The 16,971-nt window shown below is 38.5% G+C and overlaps 5 protein-coding genes and 1 non-coding gene across 13 annotated transcripts; 4 read left to right on the forward strand and 2 right to left on the reverse strand.

The window, feature by feature from the left end:
- Positions 1-1,969: 1,969 nt before the first annotated feature.
- Positions 1,970-6,468, forward strand: AT2G45910 (U-box domain-containing protein kinase family protein). 2 transcript variants are annotated; one of them, NM_001337160.1, is made up of 10 exons: positions 1,970-2,027; positions 2,420-2,724; positions 2,817-2,938; positions 3,068-3,189; positions 3,327-3,431; positions 3,611-3,908; positions 4,003-4,137; positions 4,345-4,869; positions 5,053-5,799; positions 5,967-6,468. In NM_001337160.1, the coding sequence occupies exons 2-10, from the start codon at positions 2,460-2,462 to the stop codon at positions 6,150-6,152; spliced, it is 2,505 nt and encodes an 834-aa protein (NP_001324111.1). In that variant the 5' UTR covers positions 1,970-2,027; positions 2,420-2,459; the 3' UTR covers positions 6,153-6,468. The 2 variants fall into 2 exon arrangements, with proteins under 2 accessions (NP_001324111.1, NP_182115.2); NM_130154.4 differs by having other exon boundaries at positions 2,005-2,300.
- Positions 6,469-6,568: 100 nt separating this feature from the next.
- AT2G45920 (U-box domain-containing protein) lies at positions 6,569-9,266 on the forward strand. 2 transcript variants are annotated; one of them, NM_130155.5, is made up of 6 exons: positions 6,569-7,524; positions 7,603-7,724; positions 7,824-7,928; positions 8,100-8,331; positions 8,431-8,754; positions 8,840-9,243. In NM_130155.5, the coding sequence occupies exons 1-6, from the start codon at positions 7,303-7,305 to the stop codon at positions 9,035-9,037; spliced, it is 1,203 nt and encodes a 400-aa protein (NP_182116.2). In that variant the 5' UTR covers positions 6,569-7,302; the 3' UTR covers positions 9,038-9,243. The 2 variants fall into 2 exon arrangements, with proteins under 2 accessions (NP_182116.2, NP_001324262.1); NM_001337161.1 differs by having other exon boundaries at positions 6,665-7,524; positions 8,431-9,266.
- Positions 9,267-9,331: 65 nt separating this feature from the next.
- AT2G45930 (uncharacterized protein) lies at positions 9,332-10,854 on the reverse strand. Its single transcript, NM_130156.2, has 2 exons — positions 10,641-10,854; positions 9,332-10,547 (listed from the first exon to the last, which is right to left on the reverse strand). The coding sequence occupies exons 1-2, from the start codon at positions 10,695-10,697 to the stop codon at positions 9,885-9,887; spliced, it is 720 nt and encodes a 239-aa protein (NP_566057.1). The 5' UTR covers positions 10,698-10,854; the 3' UTR covers positions 9,332-9,884.
- Positions 10,481-10,975, forward strand: MIR5655. Its single transcript, NR_140579.1, has one exon. It is a non-coding gene; the product is annotated as a microRNA ath-MIR5655 precursor (primary transcript).
- Positions 10,903-12,265, forward strand: AT2G45940 (hypothetical protein (DUF295); the record flags this gene model as incomplete). Of its 2 annotated transcripts, none has more annotated exons than NM_001337162.1 (2): positions 10,903-11,642; positions 11,734-12,121. In NM_001337162.1, the coding sequence occupies exons 1-2, from the start codon at positions 10,933-10,935 to the stop codon at positions 12,119-12,121; spliced, it is 1,098 nt and encodes a 365-aa protein (NP_001324357.1). In that variant the 5' UTR covers positions 10,903-10,932. The 2 variants fall into 2 exon arrangements, with proteins under 2 accessions (NP_001324357.1, NP_182118.3); NM_130157.5 differs by having other exon boundaries at positions 10,952-11,642; positions 11,734-12,265.
- SK20 (SKP1-like 20) lies at positions 12,264-16,061 on the reverse strand (the record flags this gene model as incomplete). 5 transcript variants are annotated; one of them, NM_130158.4, is made up of 10 exons in its annotated part: positions 15,594-16,061; positions 14,872-15,146; positions 14,342-14,566; positions 14,069-14,260; positions 13,882-13,992; positions 13,677-13,746; positions 13,169-13,260; positions 12,922-13,094; positions 12,657-12,772; positions 12,264-12,564 (listed from the first exon to the last, which is right to left on the reverse strand). In NM_130158.4, exons 2-10 carry the CDS (start codon positions 14,905-14,907, stop codon positions 12,551-12,553), a joined length of 1,029 nt encoding a protein of 342 aa, NP_566058.2. In that variant the 5' UTR covers positions 14,908-15,146; positions 15,594-16,061. The 5 variants fall into 5 exon arrangements, with proteins under 5 accessions (NP_566058.2, NP_001078065.1, NP_001325355.1 ...); NM_001337163.1 differs by having other exon boundaries at positions 12,551-12,564; positions 15,530-16,061; NM_001084596.2 differs by having other exon boundaries at positions 12,264-12,772; positions 15,594-15,913.
- Positions 16,062-16,971: the final 910 nt, after the last annotated feature.

The following is a 16,971-nucleotide window of genomic DNA, read 5'->3' on the forward strand; positions in this document are numbered from 1 at the left end:
TTAAACTGGAATTTAAAAGATTAGAAAGCTAACAAAAGTATATGGTAACGTCATGTGTAATTAAATGCATGATTAGTTTTTGACTTTTAAATATCATATAGTTTTTGTTTTTGTATGTTATACAGAATTCTTTCATTATGTTCTACCTAACAGAAAAGAGATATAAATTTAGTGTAATCTTATAAAATAAGCATGGCTGCGGTTGCCATATTACAACTCTGTCTAATCACCACAATCATTTTAGTTAAGGGTTTTGGTAACATATAATTATCATGGAAATTAAAGACGGTGATAGCGTAAACTAATTAAGAAAATCACATCACATACTTGATACTCCTAAAAGAAAACATTAAAGTAGAAAGAAAGAAACTAAAAGCCAAAAATGCGTGTGTAATCGTATGAGTGATATTTGGTGTACTACAAAGCCTGCAATTTGAAAATGTTGACACGTACGTCCTTAAAACATTTGAGACTATTGGATTCAGACTTTTGAAAAGCAAAACTTTGGATTCGGAAACCAGGCAGGCTTATATGGATACCATTAAGGCCCGTGAATCATATATTGCCCATTTAAGGAGGTATTTATTTTTGATATATTTTATTTTTAATTTATTATAAGTTCATCATTATCCCGGTTATCGTGAAGACTAGTCATATCCAATTAACGTTATTGCTCTAACGGAAACGTGCACAAACAAATTCAAATTGCAGTTTACGGTGAAGCTTTTGACGAATGAATAAAGAGATGCTACATCCCCAAATCGTATATCCTAAGTTGAAATATTCCATGATAATTAAACTCAGTTATATATATAACTTGGTTAGTTAACAAACTGGTGTGGATGTGCTTAGCCTGTCTTCATATCCTGAGACAACTTTTTCTTTATTTTTAAAACCTGTCAATTACAAAATTAACGTAATATTCAATAACAAATAAAATTCTATTTCGACCCCGGAAACATATATATATATATATATATATAATTCAAATGAAAATGACAAGGGAATAAGCATTTCGGAGAATATGCCTATTAATTTACATTATATAACATAGTACAACCACACACGCCACATTAACAATTCAACTAGCTAGTTTTTAATTTATCAGAAAATGAACTTGAAAATATGTTATAATCTACACTAAATGTTAATAGAAGACTTTTTCTCATCTATTTTCAGGAAAAAAAAAATAACAAATTTCTTGAACCAACTAACAAAATTAGCAAATTAACGTACAATGATCCATTTTTTAACAATCATTAGAGTGATATAGTAGTAATCCGATACCAGATCCTCAAAATATATGGAGACATAGTCATTCAACTGCTGGTTTTTGCATAATCCATGTGTATTAGCCTAATACTATTAGGTTTGATGCATCCAGTCTTTCTAAAACACGTCATTATAACTCACGCGTTTAGTTTGATAGACATATAATGATGCACTTAATACTTTCATATTCGTTGTCATCTATGTGTAGCAGCATAGTGCACTTGTTCGTCTCAGACTTTATAGAATTTTAGATTCGTGAGTAGAAAATGGCTTTTCGCTTAACTTTTCATAAATCTTATGTCACACTTAATTAAAAATTGACTAGCACCTTAAAATTAACATATATGTGTAACATGAAGAATATTGATATCTTGCATGATACTAACTCTTTTGGGGTCTTCTGAAAAATAGATTGCATGCATATCTGATCAAATGCAAATAGATTATGTTATAAAAAAAAGTCATTTATTCTACTGATTGGAATGGAAATAAGTTTTCACCGGCGGGAACAAAAAAGGTGAACACGTCGGCAGAAATAGAGAATTAAGAAAGACTGCGAGTTGGTGTACCAAATCTCATCCGTGCTTCTCATAATCAGGTACACGTGTCATTAATCGGTTAAGGTGGACCACCCCATAGATAAGTACTACTGTGTGTGTGTCCACAGCAGATAAATAAACCTCTTCTTTCATGTTCTCGACCACGTCAGATTTTTTAGCAGCAAAGCACACAAATCCCCAAGAAGCTTCGTTTTGGTATGTTAAAGTAAAATCGAATAAATTTTGCACACAAATCTCAATTTTAATTGTCTTTCCCTCTTCTCGTGAAATTTTCCGACAAAATATCAGTTTCTTCTTGCCGTGAGTTTTGGTTGGTCTGACCAAGAGTCCTTTTATTTGGTCAATACGTTTCGAAATTTGATAATCAAACTCTTTCTTCCTCTTCTTCTTCTTCCTTATCCGTAGACTCTAGGGTTTCAATACGATTCGAGTGTGTCTGTTTGCTCTCTAGTCAAAAATTTCACTCTGGTTAGAAACTTTCCCTTTTGGATTGTGAAACTGCTATTTTAAATCACTGCTTATTGATTCGTGTTCCGGAGTGATCTTGGTGAATATTCTTAATTTGTTTCGTTGTTTTGTGGTTTTAGATATCAAACGATCTGGTTTGTCGGATTTGATATTGGAGCAATGGCTTTGGTGAGTCCAATTCCAGCAATGGGTGAAAGAGCTGGATCCATGAGATTTCACGGAATTGGTAGCCCAGGATCAAGGTCTAGTAGGAGCGGGATTATGGACGAACCTGTCTCGCGGCTGATTGACGAGAAGATCTTCGTTGCAGTGGATAAACACGTGGCCAAGAGCAAATCTACACTCATTTGGGCTTTGCAAAACACTGGAGGCAAGAAGATTTGCCTTATTCATGTTCATCAGCCCTCCCAAATGATCCCACTTAGTATGTTCCCTTACACCTTGTCTCTGTGCTTTTTTTCCACTTAGTCTTGTTTGTGGTCACTGATCTTGTTTTTTCACATTGATTCATCCTAGTGGGCGCCAAATTTCCAGTTGGTGCTGTGAAGGAGGAAGAAGTCAGGGTTTTCAGGGAAAAGGAAAGGGAGAAAGTACATATGATCCTAGACGACTACCTTCGTATATGCCAGCAGAGAGGGGTATGCCTCCATCTATTTTCCTTTTCTTTAGTGTTGATGTTATGCCCTTAATAGGGAACTTGTTTTACTTCATTGGCTAGCACTACGATTATAGTGTCCTTATGATAGATAGTGTATTTATGATTGTAGGTCAGGGCAGAAAAGATGTTTATTGAAATGGAATCCATCGAGAATGGAATTGTGCAGCTCATCTCGGAGCTGGGAATCAGGAAACTTGTCATGGGAGCAGCAGCAGATAGACACTATTCAAGGTATGCTTATGGCGAGTCACTAAGCATTTTTTGGGATCTCTACTTATTCATACTGAATCAACTCCTGTAGATCTGTGTGCTTCTTACTCTTCAATATCCTTATGTTTTGCTTCCTCTATCAATACTTTGGCTTTCAGGAGAATGACGGATCTGAAGTCCAGGAAAGCCATCTTCGTACGCCGAGAAGCACCTACTCTTTGTCAAATATGGTTTACTTGCAAAGGATACTTGATACATACAAGGTTTGGCCAATTCTTCTTCTCATCACAACCGAATCCTTGGATTTCAAAATGACTTGTACGAATCAGCCATGCATAATTATTACTCTAGTAGTCTTTAAGCTTCCCGAGATCTGCATTGGCATTGAAAATGACGCATCTGTGGCTGCTTATTAGTAATAAATATTGTACTATCATTGCAGGGAAGCTACTATGGACGACACTGAATCAGAATATGCATCTCCGCGTCCTTCCATAAGTGCAAGTGATCTACTTCAAACTTTCTCTACACCGGAGTCTGAACATCAGCATATATCTCGAGTACAGAGCACCGATTCAGTTCAACAATTAGTAAGCAATGGAAGCTCAACTGAACAAAGCGGGAGGGTGTCGGATGGGTCTTTAAATACTGATGAGGAGGAGAGAGAATCTGATGGCAGTGAAGTAACGGGAAGTGCAACAGTTATGAGTTCTGGCCATTCATCTCCCTCCAGTTTTCCGGTATGCCATGTTGTTCCTAATGGAAAAGCAATGCATTTTGATTTTCATATAACATTGTATCTCAGCTGTCCAGGAAATTTGTCCATCATTGCAGGATGGGGTGGATGATTCTTTTAACGTTAAAATCCGAAAAGCCACGTCAGAGGCTCACAGTTCAAAACAAGAAGCTTTTGCAGAGACTCTTAGGCGTCAGAAAGCCGAAAAAAACGCACTTGATGCAATCAGAAGGGTGAGTTTCCTTACAAAAATAATTTAGTTGGCACTGTTAAAACTTTTTTGGAAATGATTGCTAGATGTTCTAGCTGGAGATATATACTATACTGGAACCGCTAGTGTATCACTTGGAGAGATCCCTAGGCTTAATAGTGGTGCTTCTAGTTACACCAATAACAGCTAAAATATTATAGTATACTGATATTATAGGTAATTATTATAGGCTAAACAATCAGAAAGTGCCTATTCTGAGGAATTGAAGCGAAGGAAAGATACGGAGATAGCAGTAGCGAAAGAGAAAGAGAGATTTATAACAATAAAAAACGAGCAAGAGGTGATCATGGAAGAACTTCAAAGTGCAATGGCTCAGAAAGCGATGCTTGAGAGCCAGATAGCAAAATCTGATGGTACAATGGAAAAGCTAAACCAGAAGCTTGATATAGCTGTGAAGTTGTTGCAAAAGTTGAGGGATGAACGAGAGGAGTTGCAGACAGAACGTGACAGAGCACTCAGAGAAGCTGAGGAGTTAAGGAGTCACGCAGAAACCTCAACCCTACAGTTGCCTCAGTACTTCACGGATTTCTCATTCTCCGAGATTGAGGAAGCAACTAATCACTTTGATTCGACCCTGAAGATTGGGGAAGGTGGATATGGAAGCATCTACGTTGGTTTACTGCGTCATACTCAGGTGGCTATAAAAATGTTGAATCCTAACAGTTCGCAAGGCCCTGTAGAATATCAACAGGAGGTATTTTCTTGACATATTATTAGTGAAATTTCTTGTTTAGTTTCATCATCATTGTTTACTGGTTTATTGTGCACAAACTGCTGCCTCTACGAAAAAGGGGACTTTGAAACACAGTTCTACTGTAGTTTTGATTTTATAGTGTTCGCTGTGGAGGAGCTTTGACTTATTCTTGCGGCATTGCAGGTTGATGTCCTAAGTAAAATGAGGCATCCAAATATCATTACGCTAATTGGAGCATGTCCAGAGGGGTGGAGTCTTGTCTATGAGTATCTTCCGGGTGGAAGCCTTGAAGACAGGCTTACTTGCAAAGACAACTCTCCACCCTTGTCGTGGCAAAATCGTGTGCGCATTGCCACTGAGATATGTGCAGCACTTGTCTTTCTTCATTCTAATAAAGCTCATAGCTTAGTACATGGTGATTTGAAGCCGGCAAATATCCTACTCGATTCCAATCTCGTTAGCAAGTTAAGTGACTTTGGGACCTGCTCACTACTTCATCCTAACGGAAGCAAAAGTGTGAGAACTGACGTTACAGGCACAGTTGCCTATTTGGATCCAGAAGCTTCCAGTAGTGGAGAGCTAACTCCTAAGTCAGATGTTTACTCGTTTGGGATTATCTTATTGCGCTTGTTGACCGGGAGACCTGCCTTACGGATATCAAATGAAGTGAAATATGCCCTCGATAATGGAACATTGAACGACCTCTTGGACCCTTTAGCAGGGGACTGGCCCTTTGTTCAGGCTGAGCAGCTTGCTCGCTTAGCATTGAGATGCTGCGAGACTGTCAGCGAGAATCGTCCAGATCTTGGAACTGAAGTGTGGAGGGTACTTGAACCTATGAGGGCTTCTAGTGGAGGATCTTCATCTTTCCATCTTGGCCGTAACGAGCACCGGATAGCCCCTCCATACTTCATTTGCCCCATTTTCCAGGTAACTAATCTGTATATTTGAGTATGGATTTCCAGTATTATTATCAATCTGAGAAGACTTCGATCACAAAGTCATTAAAATTTGCTTATCTGAGGTCTCAAACCGTTATGTTGCAGTCTAATGGTACTCAACCCGTTCTTCCTCTGCTTTGTTTTCAAATATTTCAGGAAGTCATGCAGGATCCACACGTGGCTGCAGACGGTTTCACATACGAAGCAGAGGCTATAAGAGCGTGGCTGGACAGTGAGCATGATACTTCACCAATGACCAATGTCAAGCTTTCTCACACCAGCCTAATAGCTAACCATGCTCTTCGTTCTGCGATTCAAGAGTGGCTTCAACATCATTTGTGAAAATAAAATCCTTCAAACCCTCAATCCCTGTTCTCTTATGAAAAAACGTTTTTGCCTTTTCTGCGGGAGGCAACAGAGTAAGTGAGTAAGATTAGTGTTTTCAGTCTTCCTTATACATATACATACGATCTAATCATGGATAGCAGCATATTTGTTTACTTTTTCAAGCATAGTGTAAGTCCTCCATATCAGTCATATATGAAAAGAAGAAGCTGGTGAGATTTGTATGTGGATATGTATATATATATATATATATATATATATATATATATGTTCTGTATGAAAAAAAAAGTTATATGCTTATTCGGTTTGTGTGAGAAGAACTGCCACTATTTTGTTCTTCCATTATGTTCGGCTCTCTTAAGAACAAAGATTAGCCTCTAATTATTGGACATGATCTCACTGATGATGCCTTTGCTTAGCTAAAATTAGGATGAGTCTTACATTTTTAGTCAAGACTATCGTGTAAGACTTGTTTTCCACCTGGAAGAAGTTACCTTGGATTGCCTATAGTGATTTTTAATGAACTCTTAAAATTCTTGTGATTAATCTTACTTAATTAGCAGTGGGGTCAGGTCGTTTTGGCGGCTAGTGGCATAACTGTATAAAAATTCAGGATTGCACTGAGGTAAGCCAACCTAACGCAGCCTTTAAAGACACCAACCTGGAAAATGCTGAGAGTATTCTTCAGGATTTTCTCAAAAGTCTTGTGAAATTCGTGTATTTGTGTCAATATGTCGACATTTCTCTTCATACACAGATACTGTCGCTTTTGATTCCTGGTTTGGCTTGTTGAAAGTCAAAAAGCCTTCATTATTTTAATACATGATTCAGCTTCTGCGTTAAGGCTAGGTTTCGTCATTGGTACCGTGGTTGACTTCGTGTGCATGTTATAACATAAGAAAATGTTCTTGCTTGTTGATTGCTCCCTCTGTTAGATAAGTCATCTCTTTTCTCGTATTGCAAATTTTAAGTTTGTTCTTGTTTATTCTCTTGAGTGAATTAGAGGTATGTTTTGAGTGTTCTCATATGGAGTGTGTTGGAGATAGGAGCTTCGATCCAAGCAAAGGGGAAAAGTGTTGGCTTCATGAGGCTTCGATGCAGCCTTAAACGCTAAAATCCAGGCCAAGCAAGATGGAGATAGAGAGAGATGATGGGCAAATCAGGTTCGCAGCAGCTGCTGATGGATGAGAAGATATATGTTGCAGTGGGGAGTGACTTGGGGAACAAGTCCACTCTTGTTTGGGCGATACAGAACACTGGAGGCAAGGAGTTCTGTATCGTCCACGTTCACCAGCCACTCTACAGAAAAGAAAAGGAAAAGACACAAAAGATCCTGGACAAATACCTACAAAAATGCAGGCAAATGCAGGTATGTTTTTGTTACTTCTATTGCGAATAAGTGATTTGATGATACAAGAGATAAAGAGAGCCGATTGTGATATTCTAGGTCTGTGCTGAGATGATACACATTAAAATGGAGTCGGTAGAGAAAGGGATCATCCAATTGATCTCAGAGCGCAATGTCAAGAAGCTCGTCATGGGAGCTGCGTCAGACACACGCTATTCAATGTACAAAGCACACCGGCATAACTAAATAGTTTTGGATTTTCATCTTCTCATAGTTCTTGTTATTTCACCGATGGACTCATCATTAATCTTAATTTGTAGGAGGATGGCAGATCTGTTGTCCACGAAAGCCATTTACATTCGTCAAGAAGCGCCTGCTACTTGTTGTATATGGTTTACTTGCAAAGGATACCTGGTATATAAAAGGTCTACCCCTAGTCCCTGTAATCTCTGTACAACTGTAAATACTACTTCAGAAGTTTTTTTTAAAATGATATTTGTGTTTTGTCACACTCTTGTGAGTTTTAACAGGAACTGAGATTGTGAGAACAATCACATGTCACAAGCTCTAATATATCTGGTGATGGTATAATGCAGGGAATCTATCATGGGCAACACCTCTCTAGAGTATGCATCTACAAGTTCTGGTCAAGATTCAGTCCGTTCACGAGGATCTGTTATACCTTCGCGCCAATTCACGATATCTAGAGGAAATGGAAATGTGTATCAGTTAGCTGTCTTTGAAGCTGAGAAATCGAAAAAAGAAGCAAGCTTGGAGGCTTTCAAGCATCAAGAAGTTGTAAAAGAGAAAAATGAAGCAATCAAAAGGGTAACATCTTCTTGGAATCTCACATAAGCTATTGCCATTGCCCATTGGGAATGTTGTCCTTTTTTCCTGATGATAACGAAGTTTTCTGACCAAATGTAGGGTAAAGAATGGGAAAGTGCCTATTTGGAGGAGTTGAAACAAAGGAAAGAAACAGAGATGGAGCTGAAGAAAGTGAGAGAAAAACTCGAAAAGATGAGGTATATATCTGAGAACCGAATAACCGAGTCTTATATGTTGGTACAAAAGCTGCAAGACAAGTATAACTTGGCAACGAAAGTGTTGAGAAAAGCCAAGGAAGAACGAGATTTATTGATTAAAGGACGCGACATAGCAATTATAGAAGTAGAGGAGCTAAGAAAAGAGGTCTCTCGATCTGATGAGCACCGTGAAGCTCCTCAGTACTTCATCTGTCCCATTTCACTGGTAAATAAAAAAGTCAATATGGAGAGAAACAGAAGATTGTATCGAATCAGTTCACAAATTAAAACCTTTGTTTTCAATGTTTCAGGAAGTGATGAAGGATCCACAACTAGCAGCAGATGGATTTACATATGAAGCAGAAGCCATAAGTACATGGCTTCAGGGAGGACATGAGACTTCCCCAATGACAAACACGAAGCTTCATCATACAAAGTTAGTTCCAAATCTTGCTCTTCGATCTGCAATCCAGGAATGGCTTCACGCTTCATCCTCTTTTAGAAAGTGAACAGAAATAAAATCACACTAAATATATATTCTTAAGCATTTGCTTCAACGAACACGTCTACTTGTACTTTATATTAAACCCATGTAATGAAAAACCTTTTCTTCATTTTTCTCTCCATTTTCTATTTATTTTCTTAGTAATACAATCTGACCATATGTATTACGTTGAAAACAGCCAATTAACGAAATAAAATATGAAAAGATACTAAATCCCATTTGTTAATTGACTTTATCTTCAGTGTGTGAGACGTAACTGCTTGTGAACTTCTTCTTTTCTCATCTTGTGTCAGTGTGTGGCTTGTGAACATGTCTTCATTAGTTTCTTTCGAGTTTACATAACACAAAGTGAAACAAGAAACTGGATTCTATATTGGATCCACCAACTAAAATACAAGAAGAGAATAACTAATGAAGTTTGCATAGTAACTAGAGAGGCATTGGAGGGATCCAGTAAGGGAAGAGTGGTGTTGTGGAGAAGGCTGAGGGAGACTTGGGACGAAAGGAACGTGGTTTTCTAGTGGCGATATCGTAAACACCAAAGCCATCGCCTGCAAAATAGATGGAGTTAGGGTTTAAGCCAGGGAATGAGCTTGCCTTGACACAGAAGGGCTCACTTCTGCCGAGGAATATGCAGAGATCTCCAATGTCCTCAGTGTAACACATGTTCATATCTTCCTCCTCTCTAAAGACCATGAAATGCTTTGTTCCACGACACAAGAATGTCATCCTCTCGCCCGGTTTGTAGTTCTGAGCGTACCACTTGACTAGGAAACGCTGTCCTGAGGGAGACTCAACGAGGTGTACAGTCGGCGGGGAACATGAGTCCAAGAGCTCCCACTCGGACTGTGTCACCTCAGGAAGGTTGCAAAACCGCAACTCAAATCCTCGAAGCAAGAATCCCAGAAACCCAACAAATGGCCTCCAACACTAGGAGTGTAGAACTTTTTATCTCTCTTTGAATACATAACCTTTGACTGATCAAAAAAGTGGGATTCGGTTTTAAAGCCTAAACCCGAGTAGTTGTCAGTTTTGCCACAAGGCCTAAAGAAATGGATCTCAAGTCCTAAACAATTGGCAGCCACTACAAAATCTTTACTTTGATCTGGTGAACAAGTCATTGCAGCGTTAGTGATGAGGCGTAATTGAGTAATATTAGGTTTACCCATGGGATACATGGGATGCAAAGGAATGATTTTGGGATTTGATTTGGAGCCACAAGGATTGCAGTAGTCGCTAACATAAACGGCTTTATGTCTACCATCACCTGTCTCCACATTGAAAACTCCCCATCCGTGGGACATTCCAACCAGACTCGTATTACGCAACTCCATGGGAAAGGCCTTGTCTCTGACAATAATTTCATCTTCCTTGACCGGGTCAAAATAGTGTATAGTGCTTGTTACATCAATATCATCCAAACAACTTCCATAATGTATCAGACTAAACATCAAGTAAGGGTTGGTGGTGGTGGAGGAGGAGGAGAACATACGAAGGGTACTGTGGCGGCATCTCTGGGGAAGAGTAAGAAGTAGACACATAAGAAGGAGAAAAACGAAAGAGGTTATACAAAAAGAACTAGAGAGAGGATAGATTTAATTAATTACCAGAGAAAGTTTGCGGAGAGAGGTCTTGGAAGAGAGGCGGAGAAGCAGAGATGACATAGCTAATAGCTTCGCTTGGTTGCTCTGTGTGTTTCTTCTCTAAAGGGTTTTCGAGTTAGTCAAGATCTAATTAAGACCAAAGTGCTTGCCACAAGAAAAAGGAGAAGTAGGGTTCTCAATTATTACTAGAGAGATGTCTCTTTCTCTTTATTTTTTCCACGTTTCTCTCGTTTTTCTCCTTCTTATGTGTCTACTTCTTACTCTTCCCCAGAGATGCCGCCACAGTACCCTTCGTATGTTCTCCTCCTCCTCCACCACCACCAACCCTTACTTGATGTATTATGTCACCTATTCTGATGAAGCCCCACAGGCCGGTGCAATGACAGAGCTCCGCATGTTTGACCCGGCCAAGGAAGAGTATTTCACCGTCCATGATAAGCCACTTCCCAAAGAGTTGGTTAAGTCGAGGCTGGTGGGAAGTTCCCATGGTTGGGGAGTTTTTCTTGGCTCCCCTAATTCCATACTAATTAGCGACTACTGCAATCCCTCCAGCTCCAAATCAAACCCCAAGATGATCCCTCTGCCTCCACGGAGTTATGAACACTCTTGTCAAAATGAATTGGTTAGTGGCGTGGCAATGTCCTCTTCTCCTGAAGAAGAAGACTTCGTTATGGCTGTCAAGTTCACGGGACGTCGGGTGAGTATATACAGGCCCGGTCAACATCGTAAGGGGAACCACCGCTTTTCGTCTACTGAACTGTTCGATTATTTTGAACAAGCCAACTTGATGTATTCCAAGAGAGATCAACGGTTCTACATGCCAAGTTCTGGAGGCCACCACTTGTGGTCTTGGGATGGTATAATATCCACCGACTCTCAGTACCATGACTTACGCTTTCACAACCTTCCTCAGTTTTCACTTTCCGAGTTGCAGCTTTTGAGATCTTGTTACAGAACACAACATCTTGTGGAGTCTCCCTCAGGACAACGTTTCCTAGTCAAATGGTAGGAGCTTCTTCTAGTAATTTGTTTGCTTTTGTCGTTTCATGTCATCATTATAAGAACATTTTCTTCCTTTTTTCCTTGTGCTTGGCAGGTCTGTTCAAACCCTTGGCAGGTCTGTTCAAAGCCTTGCGCATCGGTCGGTAGAATTCAGTTTTGGCGGCACAAAGCTGTTCATGGTGTTTAGAGAGGAGGAGGATATGAACATGTGTTACACACAAGACATTGGTGATCTCTGCATATTCCTCGGCAATAACGAGCCTTTTTGTGTCAAGGCCAGTTCATTCCCTGGCCTAAACCCTAATTCCATCTATTTCATAGGTGACCGTTATGGTGAAGGCTATGGCGTTTACGATATCGCCACTAGAACCCCACGTTCCTTCAATCCCAAGTCTTTTTCAGCTTTCTCTGATTTACCTAATGGCCAAGGTTACGTTCTTCCTAATTGGCTTCCTCACTGGATTCCTCCATTTCCTCTCTAGTTGTTAGGTCATTCGTTTTCAAAAGCTTCATTATGCTTATTTTTCTCTTTTCCTTTTAGCTATAAATCGCAATTTGCATTATCATCTTGCTACTCTGCTCCCAAACAAGCAATTGATCTTGATCAAGGAACTTAAAACCATTTATTACACTCGCAATGGTGGTGATATCAGAGTGTGTGTATATGATTAATTTCTAAATGCTAAAACAATGGAACCTAAACACAAATTGGAACAAAAAAAATAACTAACGTAGAACGTGGGTTTACAAAGAAAAAGATGGACCACTAGAGAGTAAAACAATCAAAATCAAAACTGTTACGTGAGGACACGCATCAAACGCCGGTGGTGACTGACTGGTGAACCATTCTCTTTTCTTTCTATTTGCTCACATACTTAACCAAAACTGTTCCATTATCAGCTTCAATCGTGTCATGGAGATTGACCTTCAAATTCAAACCACAAGCCCCATCACATAGTCATCTAGAGTATGGCTAAAAAAGAGTAAACATACATGGCCGCCAAATAGATACCATACCTGTATGCCGTCTTGTAGTCCCGTTGCCATTTATGGAGAAGTGTACAGGCCTTCTTTCTTTTCCTAGCGACCGAACCCAATTGGAGTTCAGTCTTTGAGCAAAATCTTCAACCTCTCTGTCATTAATTCACCACTCATGAGAACAAGTCTATTTCATTTCTCAGCTACAAGATTTCGAAGGAGCATCTTTATTCAAGACTTGGAGAATGATGTGTAAACATTCGTTATAAGAATATCCTGGTTTTGATTTTAACAAGGGTCTTACCTATCAAGCAGTTCCCTCATGGCTGGATCGATTTCATCGTCTATATCTTCATCTTCAGACCCGGCATTTGGCGTAGAAATGTCATCTTCTGCACTAAGTAAGTTGGGTACCTCTCTCATGCTGGACCCAATCTCTTCAACACATTGTTGTTTGGAACGGAGATCATGTGATTCCTAAGCACAAAAAACACATTCATTGACTTGGTAAATACCGACCAGAAAACAAACACAGAGAAACTAGTCTGAACCTTGTCATGAATGTTATTTGAAGAAACAATCTTCTGATCCTTCTTTTTCTTTTTCTTCTTTTTTCCCTTTGACATCTTTACAGCCTTGTGATCTGTGAAACAGAATTTTCCTTACTTCCAAAGAGGCCTTCAAAAGGAAGTAGAATAGAGAAAGGAGAAAACTAAGATGCAACACAAACATAAATTCACACACCAAATATCTCAATCAAAGATAGATTATGATTTATTCATGAAAACAATTTTTAAATGGCAGATGTATAGCCAAACAGATAGTTGCACTAGACGATGAGTATTTTTATCTCAGGCATTGGGCAAGAGGAAAATATAGTCAATCACCAAAAATATACATCACTGAATCAACACAAAAAGATTCCAAAGATGAACTATAATGTGGTGGTACAGTACTACAGTGTTAAATGGAGATAACTCAAAGCAGCCAAAGAAGAAACAGAACAAATGAAAGGATATCGTGAATGTAGAAAACCAGAGTAAGGTCAAAGGAAAGTACCTCTGCCGTTAATAAATGATAACAGGTCATCCACAGAACGTTCGTCCACGTGTTCTTCAACCTCAACATTCTAACACATGGAAAACCCCAACTTCATAAGCTCATGAAACAGTTCAATCTTACAGACCGAGTTACCCTCAGATTTCATTTATAAAGCTACAAATTACAATATCTAAACAAGTAAAATAGAAACTGCTAAACAGACCTTCAATCTCTCTCTTTCTTTCAGTTCCTTTCTTTTCTTTGCATATAATCTATTCAGTAGTCGAATCCGTGGATCATCCATTGAGTTCTTCAGAGGCTCTAATTTCTCCTCCTAGATAAACAATCAAAGAGCAGTCAAGAAACGAAGCAGATGGAGAAGACACATCTCAATATTTAATAGCGCATACCTCAGTAAGGTCATCAGGCAAATGAAATATTTCTCGTATCTCCTCAGGGTTTTTTCCTTCAATGATTCTTGCAAGTGCGCGACTAGTAAGATCAACCAAAGGTTTCAGCTGCAAACTGTCAGCGGCAGAGGTCAACTCACAGAGCCTCTTTGTGTCCATTCGGATGAATCTTTCATCATAAGTTTTTCGTTCCTACAGAGTGGAAAATAGATGTAATGAAAGAGGCCAGACGGGGTATGGAAATGAAAATATTTACTTCTAATTCAAACAAACCTTATTTGAACGTCCTGGCAGTTGATGAAATCTGCAGTAATCAAGAATCAAGCTGAACATAGCTGGATTAACTCGTTGTGGAAGCGATATTGCATGATTTTTAGAGGATCCAACACCCTTCTGTATTACCTCTTGACAAATCATGGGACAGAACATTGCAACCTCTTGTTCCACTTGCTGGATTGAACCATCAGCAGTTTGAAGCCAGATGTAGGACTTCATGGTCTATATCCATGACACCGCGAGAGAAATTTAGTCTTTCATATAAAATCATACATCAGTAGAAAAATTAATAACTAGCTCACGTGAATTGCGAAGATGAGAATAAAGTTAATCATGAGTCAAACACTAAATTGTAAAGAATCATCAATCAAAAGGTGATTTTGGATAAAATGAACTCATTTTTTCAAAAACTAAATTCAACCCTTAAACGTTACTAGTTAAGGCATATGAATTTATTGGTCCTTTTCCATTAGAGGTGAAGTAGCTAACTAAGATAGTCTAGCAAAAGGACAGGGATGAAATTTTACCTCTGGTTTCATGACGGCCAAATCACCTTCTGACATTGATAATAGATTTGATGACGCAGTCTTCTGCTATTATATGTATTATTACACCATCAGCTCCAATAAGTAGGACAAACCCTACTATACAAAGTCTCTGTTTTCCTTAAATCCTGAAGCTTTTCAGGACAAAAATGGCCAACCAGATAAAATAAATACGCCAAGTAGCAAAGTACTCAGGACTATGAGTTTTGAGGTCAGATGACGATCTCAAGCAATATCCAGCAACTTCATCCACCAAACTGGAAAAAAGAAGAGAGATCTATAAAACGGAGACTAACCACTTAACAAAAGATAATGAACGCTCAGAAAGCCAACCCTGAATCTTAACATGTAATGAAGAACCGTGTCTTAAAGAAACCAATAAGCATTAAGCAATATACACTCTCAATTCAAAGAAATACTAAAAAGCTTCTCTCTTTATGACAAATTTTGAGCATTTAACATAGAATAAAATGGAAACGCAAAACAAAAGAGGTATCTTAAAACTGATCCAATGAAGCAGCAAAAAAAAAAAAAAAAAAAAGCAGAAACAGCCGTATACGTTTGGAGATAATACAGATATTCGAATTGTCCAAAACACAATATATCAAACAAGCAAAAGCAAACACATTGAGATACATACACGTAACCACCGAGAAGCTCTTTTGAACCAAGGAGAGTCTATTATGCGAATTGGCGCGTTGTACCTTATAACAGATATTGGGTATTGAAGGTGAACTTCCGGCGGGGATTTAAAATCTGGTGGTGGATAGCGACGGCGGACGGCGGCGGCTGCGGCCAAGCGATGTGGAAGCGGCCGAGCGGATAAGTGAGAGAAAGCGGACTAAATTTAGGAATTAATTTTATTAAAAATAAAAATAAAAATCAAATGAGGAGGAGGAAAAACAAGAAAATGAGAGGACCGATCATGTCCAGGTGTCATGATCATGTTGGCTAATGGCTAGTGGTGGTATCAACCATAACGGCATCGTTAGGTAAAAAAGGAAACTAGGCTCGAGTCGGTGGGCTCTAGTAGCGAGAGTGGTTCGAGTTGGCGATGCTTGGAGAATTTGTTAAAAAGCCGAGGCGCTTGTAGATTAAAAATTGTTGGCCCAATAATAAGTATGGGCTTTTATATAGGTGATAAATGGCCCAACTGTTTTTTTAAAAAGGCTCGAATCTTCCTCATTTGAAATTTCTAAGGAATTTGATTTTCCAAAACTTTTGTTGAATACATTTGAATTTAAATTTGTAGGAACTTTGAGGAGCAATTTGTCTTGGCAAATTTTGTTTTGAAATGTAAATTTTAATTGATATATCCAAAATTTGGTGTCTAATCTTTTTATCCATGATGTTATTTCAAAACTTTAAAAACTATTGATTCATACTAGTATTGATGGTATTGTACTTGTGAATTGTTCAGAACTCTTTTGTCAAAAAAAGAAAAAAGAGAACAAAATGTTTCAAAATTAAATAATCCAAGAGAGGTGGAAGTGGGGACTGTAACGCAACGGGAATATTGGGAGTGGGCATGCAATTATTGCACTCATGAAAAATAAAACTAAAAATGATTTTACTATTTGGCTGAAGGTGACAAGTGTTTGGGTGGCTTGGTCGGTTTTTGTATACGTAAGTTTATGCCACGTGTCCTCTTATCCATGGATTGGACGGCTTGGAATCGTGGAATATTTTATTCTCATACCAAAGTCCAAATATATTACAACCTCCCCCTTTTTTTCCCTTCACAAAAAGCTAAAAGCCATTGCTTAAAAAACCAAGAAATACTAAAAGGATTTGGAAAAGTAGCAATCCTGATTTTGATTGATAGTACTATAATGGAACACCAGTAGTTGAAATTAGATACATAGGTTGAATGGAATTGTAACATAGGTTTATTTTATTCCCTTTTTTTTTTGTGAATACATGACAAAATGGTATTGAATTGTAAATGAACTTTTCAGAATTGTGTGAATGGCCAAAAAAATTGCAAAATATAAAAGACTATTCTAATATCGACAGAATTTACTAATCAAGATCAAACTCATACCAAAATAAATATAGGCCGTTCAATAAATAATTTCATTA

Source organism: Arabidopsis thaliana, chromosome 2, assembly GCF_000001735.4.
Source record: "Arabidopsis thaliana chromosome 2, partial sequence".
NCBI classification, from domain to species: Eukaryota; Viridiplantae; Streptophyta; class Magnoliopsida; order Brassicales; family Brassicaceae; genus Arabidopsis; species Arabidopsis thaliana.

Bases quoted from the DNA above. Each gene is read 5' to 3' on its own strand.
- AT2G45930 (NM_130156.2), bottom strand. From the start codon at position 10,697: ATGTCATCTCTGCTTCTCCGCCTCTCTTCCAAGACCTCTCTCCGCAAA. The intron at 10,548-10,640 runs GTAATTAATTAA...ACTCTTCCCCAG, and splicing joins CTCTCCGCAAACTTTCTCTG to AGATGCCGCCACAGTACCCT.
- AT2G45920 (NM_130155.5), top strand. From the start codon at position 7,303: ATGATGGGCAAATCAGGTTCGCAGCAGCTGCTGATGGATGAGAAGATA. The intron at 7,525-7,602 runs GTATGTTTTTGT...GTGATATTCTAG, and splicing joins AAAAATGCAGGCAAATGCAG to GTCTGTGCTGAGATGATACA. The intron at 8,332-8,430 runs GTAACATCTTCT...GACCAAATGTAG, and splicing joins AAAATGAAGCAATCAAAAGG to GGTAAAGAATGGGAAAGTGC.
- AT2G45910 (NM_001337160.1), top strand. From the start codon at position 2,460: ATGGCTTTGGTGAGTCCAATTCCAGCAATGGGTGAAAGAGCTGGATCC. The intron at 2,939-3,067 runs GTATGCCTCCAT...TTATGATTGTAG, and splicing joins GTATATGCCAGCAGAGAGGG to GTCAGGGCAGAAAAGATGTT. The intron at 4,138-4,344 runs GTGAGTTTCCTT...TAATTATTATAG, and splicing joins CACTTGATGCAATCAGAAGG to GCTAAACAATCAGAAAGTGC.